This window comes from Garra rufa, chromosome 4, assembly GCF_049309525.1.
Source record: "Garra rufa chromosome 4, GarRuf1.0, whole genome shotgun sequence".
Lineage (NCBI taxonomy): Eukaryota > Metazoa > Chordata > Actinopteri > Cypriniformes > Cyprinidae > Garra > Garra rufa.
Window position 1 is genome coordinate 30,015,481 of NC_133364.1, and position 8,745 is coordinate 30,024,225.

An 8,745-nucleotide genomic window follows, 5' to 3' on the forward strand; every position below is an offset into this window, starting at 1 on the left:
ACAGTATAAAAACCATTACGCCTATGGAATGTCCCCATAAAACATGTAAACCCAACGTGTGTGTGTGTGTGTGTGTGTGTGTGTGTGTGTGTGTGTGTGTGTGTGTGTGTGTGTGTGTGTGTGTGTGTGTGTGTGTGTGTGTGCGTGTGTGTGATGAGATGAGATGAAGATAAAACCAGGAAGTGGGAGTATAAATTCAGTTCCCAGAGGCCCGGCTGTAAAGGTGTGAAAGTGTCAACGTTGTGTGTTCATAAAGAAAGTTTAACAGGACAGGTAAAGGAGAGAGAAAAGGGTAAGACACTTGCTTTAAAAAACAAAGATCAATGGTTAATCATTCAGTTGCTTGAACTTGTTGGCTTGAGTGGACATGTGAAGTTTAAACAAAGTTATAATAAATTGTTGTGTTTTAACTAGGTTTTGACTATTTCAGTTTTGCATGTCATGAAATGAACTTACCATATTTGTGGGTGAACTTGTTGTACTTGTAGTGCTTTTTTGTTTTGTTTCTGGACAGATTGCAGATATGGGAAATCAGGTGAAAGCGATATTATTGGGTGCTGCAATGGTAGCCATAGCTTGTACAACCATCATCGCTTTGATTCTCTCTCTTGCTAATCATCAGACTGTAAATCAGCTATACTCAACACAGGTGAAAACTATGTTGTGATGTGGTTTTGTATACATTTTTTTATTATTAAAACATGCCATTCTGAGGGGAATAAGCCAACACTGGGAGGCATTCTCCATAAATACCTAATTTTTCATGTCTGCTGGCACTGCCTATGGTTTATTAAATGTAAATCAACTGATGCAGATGTCAGGATTTGCTTTATTGCATATTTTAATAATAAATGCGTTAGTGGCGGCCAATGACATTTTTAAACATGACTAGTTAGTTATTCCTACAATTCATTGCCTTTGAAAGTCCTCCTTTTTAAAATATATACTTATTAAAGATAAAATCATTGCTTAATAAGTTAAAATAAGTATATTATTATACATATGTTCGTAACATTTTAATTAAAGCAACTAAAGCAATTAAATCAACATATAAACATTATAACATTTTAAAAAATAACTGTAACCAAAGTTAAAATCCAGATTCTGTTATGTTTTTAATGCACTATGCACTTTCTAAATGTGTGTTTAGTGAATAGATCAGTATTATAAATGTATTAACATTATAATATTATACATTATGTATTTTTAAAAATTATCTTCCTGTGCTTTCACTTTCCCTTAATCTCTCCCTATTCCACCTTATATCTCTCTAAGCAATGTATGATTTTTTTTATTATGAGCACTTGTGTCTATTTGCCTCTTCACAACAAATCGCTTGCTGTATTCTTCATTTGTAAGTTCGATTTGAATAAAAGTGGCTGCAAAATGAATAAATATAAATGAAATAATTATAACTATGTTACAATTATTTTTGATAGAATACAAAACATTATAAGGTACAACAGAAGTCTTTACTTTACTTTTATAAAGTGTTACTATATTTTTTATTATTTCAATTGAACATTATCATAAAATTAGGAACAATAAAATACCTAAAAGACCTAAAAACGAACATCAAAGGAACAGTAAAACTTTTCAACTATACAAATTAACTTATACAGGGAATATACAAGTATATGTTGAAATAAACAATAATCTAAATGAATAAATTCTGTAAAAGCATTGTTCATTATTTGTTCATGATGTATTCTTATTGTATGCGTATTTTAAGTGTTACCAAAATAACTATGATGTGCTACTGTTTGAAAAATTTGTCTTTTTATTTTACACATGATTTAGACTGATTGTTTTTAAAGGTAAACACTTCTAACAACATGAAAAACGTGTAATTGCAGCCAGTAAATAAAGATTTGTCTAAATTTTTGAAACCCTTTGTCTGACTTCATGAGTATGGGATTGTGCTTGATGCCGGCTCCAGCCACACAGCCCTCTTCCTGTACCAGTGGCTGGGAAACAAAGAGAACAACACTGGAATAGTCTCGCAGAAACAAAACTGTGTTGTGGAGGGTGAGTTTTACTAGCTATCTTTTCTGTTATGCTACAAATTCAAATACAATATTTTTAAAGAAGTAAATGAGGTGTCAAAGCAAACCTTCACACCATAAATGGTTTGTAAATAGTACATTTATATTAATTAATTAAGTAATTTATGTATTTTTTAAAATAGGTGACGGCATATCGAGCTATGTCCAGAATCCCCCGGCAGCTGGGGAAAGTCATAAGAAATGCTTAGATGTTGCCAAGGCAGCAATACCACAAGGCCAGTGGAAGGCTACACCTATTTACCTTGGTGCAACTGCTGGCATGCGGCTTCTTAGGTGAATGTAAGAGATAGTTCACCTAAAAATGAAAATGCCTTGGGTTTCGTATGAAACCCTAGCCCCTCGAGGGAACGAGATGCTGCGTCGGAACGCTTTGGGAACGCCTCCAGCATGACCACGCTCTGAATCACGTGTGTAATCAGTCCAATAGAGAAACGCGTGTGACGTCACGGACGGGGTGACGTCAGGAACCAGGAAGCTATAAAGCACATGCGGTGAATGCAGCCGGCAGCTTCTGCCACCAGGAGTGCTGCTGGGATGCCGAAATTGTGGAAGGCGACGCAGCGTCTCGTTCCCTCGAGGAACTAGGGTTTCATACGAAACCCGAGGCGTTCCCCTTCGGGAACTTCGAGCTGCGTCGGAACGCTTTGCGAACGATATACCCACGCCACCAGAATTTCAGAGCCCTGCTAAAGCAGCACTCGTAAAAAGGGTGAAAGTAGCCCAGAGTAAAAACTGCTTATTAAGCAGGATAGAGAGGGGCCTCAGCCCACTTATAGGAAGGGCAAAATTAGCCCGAGTAAAACGAGCGACCTCAGCCCACTCGTAGAGACGAGTCAGGGCTTCTTAGTCGAGGATCTCTTCGCCTGAAGGACGGCCCTCAGGTCGACCTTAGGTTTAGAAGCCCCCGACTTGGAGCGCTTATGGGACTCCCGTTCTCACTGGGGAGGAGCCCTAGTAGCGACGCTCTGCTTCTGTTCGTCGCGGTACGAGGAGCGGGCACTAGGGTGGGGCTGCTCCCGTCCAGCAGGCCAGTTGGCACCAGCGGGCGTCTAAGAGGAATACCCTGTTGTGGTCATTTATGTCTGACAGGGTCAGCCAGAGATGTCTCTCCACGGCCACCATAGCTGTCATGGACTGCCCAATGGCTCGGGCGGTCTCCTTGGTGGCACGCAGAGCGAGATCAGCAGTGCGACGCAGCTTGCTGACGTCGACCGCCGACCCGTCCTCGCCCTCGTCTAGCTCCTTCAGCAGGTCGGCCTGATAAGCCTGCAATACCGCCATGGTGTGCAGGCAGGCTCCAGCCTGATCCGCTGCCTAGTAGCCCTTCCCCAGCAATGATGATGTTGTTTTTAGAGGTTTGCTGGGGAGTGCCGGGGCCTTTAGGGACGACGCCGAACTGGGGGACAGACAGCTAGATAGCGTCTGTTCCACCTGTGGCATCGTCCCATAACCGTGTTCATGAGCCCCAACCACGTTGCAATATGTTATACCTTGGTATGGAGATCGGGGAAAAACGGAAGGCCCCGGCGTGGAGGTAGGGATTTTGAAGGCAGAAACCTTTCATCTAAATTTGTTCTGGTTTTCTGCTCTCTGGTCACAACGTCTGGCCAATCAATTTTTAATTTGGCAACTGCACACGTGACCACCTCCACTAGCTCCTCGTACTCGACAGGCTGGGAGGGCGTGGGACCAGCCTCCTCGACCATCTCCGTATCTTCCTCCTCAGAGGAAGAAAGACAGATGGACGAGTGCTCCTCCTGGCGGGAAGAAGCCGCGGTGCGGGCTTCCACGCCAGAGAGGGGCAAGGATATGCCAGAGGAGGATGGAGAAAGGGGCTTGCCCGTCTCCAAACTCAATAGCAGATCCATCTGCGATCCCAACGAATGCAGGCGCCGCTCTGCCTCAGCAGAAGCAGGACCCGATCCGCGGGGAATGCTGGTGAGGGCTCCTTCCTCGAAAAGAGCCCTTCGGGAGCGAAGCGTGTGGAGAGGTAACCGCAAACAATGCACACAATCAGCCTCCTCAAAGGCTGACTGGGCATGCCTCGCTCCCAAGCAAGCAACAAAAAAAAGCGAGTGTGTGTCCTCAGCCGTGATGTATCTTTGGCTTGGAGGAACACACTGCTTGAATTGTTTGTGATCGCCCATTATTGCTTTTTCTCTATCAACTCAGTACTCAAATAAAATTAGAGCAAACTGGCTCTGAAAAACAGCACTGAGGGACAAACACATACACAAAGCGCGACTGAAAGACAGAAGCTGCTGGCTGCATTCACCGCATGTGCTTTATAGCTTCCTGGTTCCTGACGTCACCCCGTCCGTGACGTCACACGCGTTTCTCTATTGGACTGATTACACACGTGATTCAAAGCGTGGTCACGCTGGAGGTGTTCCCAAAGCGTTCAGACGCAGCTCGACGTTCCCGAAGGGGAACTCTATCATCATTAACTTACCCTCCCTACTTCCAAATTTCTTTCTTTGTGTTCAGCAGAACAAAGAAATTTATACAGGTTTGGAAAAACATTTTTGGGTGAATTATCCTTTAACAACAGAAGGCTTATTTTTTCTAAAATGAGAACTTTTTTTTTATATTTGCATAAGTTATTAACATTATCGGTTTCACAGCTTACAGAACCAAAGTCTAGCAGACAACATCCTTGAAGAAGTCAGCAAAGCACTCAAAAGTTATCCCTTTGATTTCCAAGGGGCCAAAATTATATCCGGCATGGAAGAGGGGGCTTTTGGCTGGATCACCATCAACTACCTCTTGGAGAGCCTTGTCAAGGTGACTAATGGCTTTCCAGTACTAATTAAAATAGTACTGATTTGCCACGCACACTTGTTAGGTTTCCACATTTTATGGGTTTACCAGACATAATGATTTTTATACTGTAAATAGAATATACAGTTTGTACAGTATAAAATAATTATGTATAACCCTAAAACTAAATTTATCCCTAAATCTACCCATCACAAAAAAAAACACTTTTTTCTTTTCTTATGACGTATTAGCTATTTTCCTCACCAAAACATTATTTAAGTTGAAACCCAATACTTACACTGTAAAAAGTTTCCACCAGATTCAACTTAAAAACCTAAGTTTAGCAGCTGCCTTTTAAGTTAAATCAGCTTAAAACTCAAGTCATTTTAACTTAATACAATAAAAATGAGTTGATTTAACTTGTGATTTTAGATGACCTAAGTTGATTTAACTTAAAAACTTAAGGCAGCTGCTAAACTTAAGCTTTTAAGTTGAAACTGATGAAAACTTTTTACAGTGTACATGTAAAAGTGTAAATTGGCAATTTCTAACAAAAAGTGTAGTCGTCACCGATGCACAATAAATTCTGGTGTAGGGACACTCTTAAAAATAAAGGTGTTTCACAATGTCATAGAAGATTTTTTGTCTAAATGGTTCCATAAAGAACCTTCAACATCTGAAGAACCTGAATGTCTTTGTGGAGCCCAAAACGGTTCTTCTGTGGCATTGCTGTAAAGAACCTTTTAAAGCAACTTTATTTTTAAGAGTGTAGGATGTGAAGGATTCATCTGTTGAATCCTTAGCTCCCTGTGAAATGAAGAATGCATTTTGAAACCACAAAGAAAGTGAAAGTGACGTGACGTTTTTGCTCTGCACACACACCAGTAAGTAGTGAACATATACCATGAACACACACTCGGAGCAGTAGGCAGCCATTTTTACTGCAGTGGTTGGAGGTTCAGTGCATTGATCAAGGGCACCTCAGGCATGGGTATTGAAGATGGAAGCGCTGTTCATTCATGCAACTGGCCTTCAAACTGAAACAGAGCTTTTATTTGTCATTGGTTCTAAAGGGTACTGAACATAGGCACAATGGAAGTTATGATATAATTATTCTTGCTTTTGAATTTGTTTTTGCCAACATTGGTTCTGTTAAATCATTGTTTGAACAGTAATTTTTAATCACTCTTAATCACAATCTTTATGGTTTTCCTTGCAGCACACATTTGAGGGATTTTGGATCCACCCTAAAGCAGGAAAGATCGTTGGAGCTCTAGATCTTGGTGGCGCATCAACACAAATCTCGTTCACCCCAAATGACAAAGTAAAAGACCCAGATTCAGCTTTTAGTCTCCAACTCTATGGGTACACGTATGAGTTGTACACACACAGCTACTTGTGCTATAGCATGGACCAGGCTTTGAAGAAACTTCAGGTCGACCTTCACAAGGTTGGTTTTTAAAGGCTTCAGTTACAGTGCAATATCAGTATGTAGGTTTTACCATAGCAGTGTTAGCATGATACCTTTACTATATGCACACTGTTGCTGCCTTAATTTTTTAAGTACAATCAACTGTATAAAACATTAAAGGTCCCATATTGTCAAAATCGAAATTTCCTGACTTTTTTCATGATAACTGAGGTGTAGGGGCTATGTAACTACCATATGAGTTTCAAAACAGTCAATCCACAGTCAACTGCACACAGCCTGCTTAAAGTAGCTGTTTCTTTTCACAAGCCGTACAGATGTGACGTCCGATCTACTCAGTCACCGCCTTCAGTCACCAACCACCGTCCCACCCTCCTTTTGTCAAACCCAGACAATATCATGTCCCTAACATTGCTAAGCAACAACAACACGAAAACAAGTCGAGAAAACCCTGTTCAGTCGATAGATGTCGAAACTACATCATTGCACAGGCTTCAGAACAACGTGAATATAAGAGACCAGAGGCACGTCAACTTCCGCCTCTTTCACACAGCGATTCTGGTAAATACACGGATAATGTGTCCCATGATTTGTTCCGGAGTTGTTTAATTTGGTTCATTCACAGTTGTTTTCCGGAATCTGTGCGTGCTTTACACACAACCCATAAAGACATGTGACCAGGGGCGTAGCAACCGGGGGGGACGGGGGGGACATGTCCCCCGCACTTTTTTTGACCTAGCACCAATATTTCCGCCATTGTTCTCTGATTTGATACTTAGATTTGAGTGAACTAACATTTAGCCAATCACAGCGCAAATCTCTTGGGTGTCCTCAAATTGCCACTTTGGTGCTGTAAATTGCCCATTGTTCTTCTATTTAGAATTTATTATACTGTATGAACATCACCATACTGTCCCCCCACTTTTAAATTGGCTGCTACACCCCTGCATGTGACTTTTGGATGTGAGATGTAATGCGACGCGTACGTTTCACTAAACTGAAACTAACCTGAACAAACTGTGCTTCAGCGCTGATAGTGCGCAGCTGGCTCTGTCTGATCGCTGCTTCATTCCACTTTGCACGTATTTTTTCGTCGTGAAGAGTCGCATGATAACGTGCATCATCACTTCAACACTGCCTTTATGGTTCTGGCTTTTGTTCACACAGCGCTCGTTCCCGTAATTTTCCAGAATCAGCGCGCATTGTGAAAGGGGCTTTACTAAAGCAACAGTTATGTAGCTTACTGCATTCGGTGTTTGAAAAAGAAAAAACATTAATGATCATTCTGAAATCTCCTGTTGAGTATCAGCAAGCTAGGCTCTCTCTATGGCTCTGGGCTCGGCTAAAGCATACATGACAATAGTAACCTGTGATTGGCCTGGCTGTGCATCACTCAGAAAACAACAGGCCAATCAGAAAAGAGGCTCATGAATATTAATTAGATGGGCCAAAATCGACCTAAAAAAGGAGCTGTAAAAATATATTGAGAGGGATTTTGGCACTTATACCGCAAATATATATTCTTAAGGACATCAGCAATTAAAATAAACCTCCAGAAATGTGTACAATATGGGACCTTTAAACTGACTTTTGACTGTAGTATAATATTAAAAATGTTAAAATTTGCTTAACTTGTTTTACTGAGTTAAAGTAATCTAAAACATATGTTGTTATATTTAGGTAATATTATTTTTTGATGTAAGTTTAGAAAGCAAGTGTCTAACAGCAAACACAGTTGAGGTCAAAAGTTTTCATACACCTTGCAAAATCTGCAAAATGTTAATTATTTTACCAAATAGGACGGATCACTCAAAATGCATGTTTTTTTTTTATTTTTATTTTTATTTTTTTTTAGGTTTTTTGTGTATTTAAACCCTTTCCAACAAATTTGATATCCATCTTTTCGCATTGAGGACAACTGAGGAACTCATATCCAGCTATTACAGAAGGTTCAAACGTCCACTCCAGACTTTTTAAATTTGAAGATCAGGGTAAACATATTTTGTCTTCTGGGAAACAAGTATCTTCTGTAGTTCTAAAAGGCAGTACTAAATAAAAAAAAAAAAAAAAAAAAAAAAAGATCTGTAGGTATGTCACATGTAGCCTTGTCTTTTGCCTTTGTGTTTGCATTATTCTGATTTGGTTTCTCCCTCTGTCTTCCCCCATCTGTTTGTATCATTTGGTTTAGTACTTGTTTAGTCATTATCTGTATCACCTGTGTGTCTTGATTAGTTTGCTTTATAAGTCTGTCTCAGATTTCAGTCCTTTGTTCGGTCATTGAGTTTATGGATGTTAATGTGTATTTAGTCTCTGTGTTTGGAAGTTTTCTGTTATACGTCCGGAAGAATTATATTAAATAGCACTTTTGTTTGGAATCCCGTCTCCGGTCTCATCAACCAGCACTACAACCGTGACAGAATGACCGAAACCAAACAGAGGATGAATCGGGCTGGGGAACAACTGTGGGGACTGCGGCAGGGCGGCCGAACG

General features: G+C 40.6%; 1 protein-coding gene across 1 annotated transcript; it reads left to right on the forward strand.

Annotated features, from left to right (window-relative positions):
• The first annotated feature begins 216 nt into the window (after positions 1–216).
• Positions 217–6,291, forward strand: LOC141334089 (ectonucleoside triphosphate diphosphohydrolase 8-like). The gene is made up of 6 exons (XM_073839234.1): positions 217–292; positions 515–649; positions 1,911–2,028; positions 2,189–2,339; positions 4,691–4,850; positions 6,046–6,291. The coding sequence occupies exons 2-6, from the start codon at positions 524–526 to the stop codon at positions 6,286–6,288; spliced, it is 798 nt and encodes a 265-aa protein (XP_073695335.1). The 5' UTR covers positions 217–292; positions 515–523; the 3' UTR covers positions 6,289–6,291.
• Positions 6,292–8,745: the final 2,454 nt, after the last annotated feature.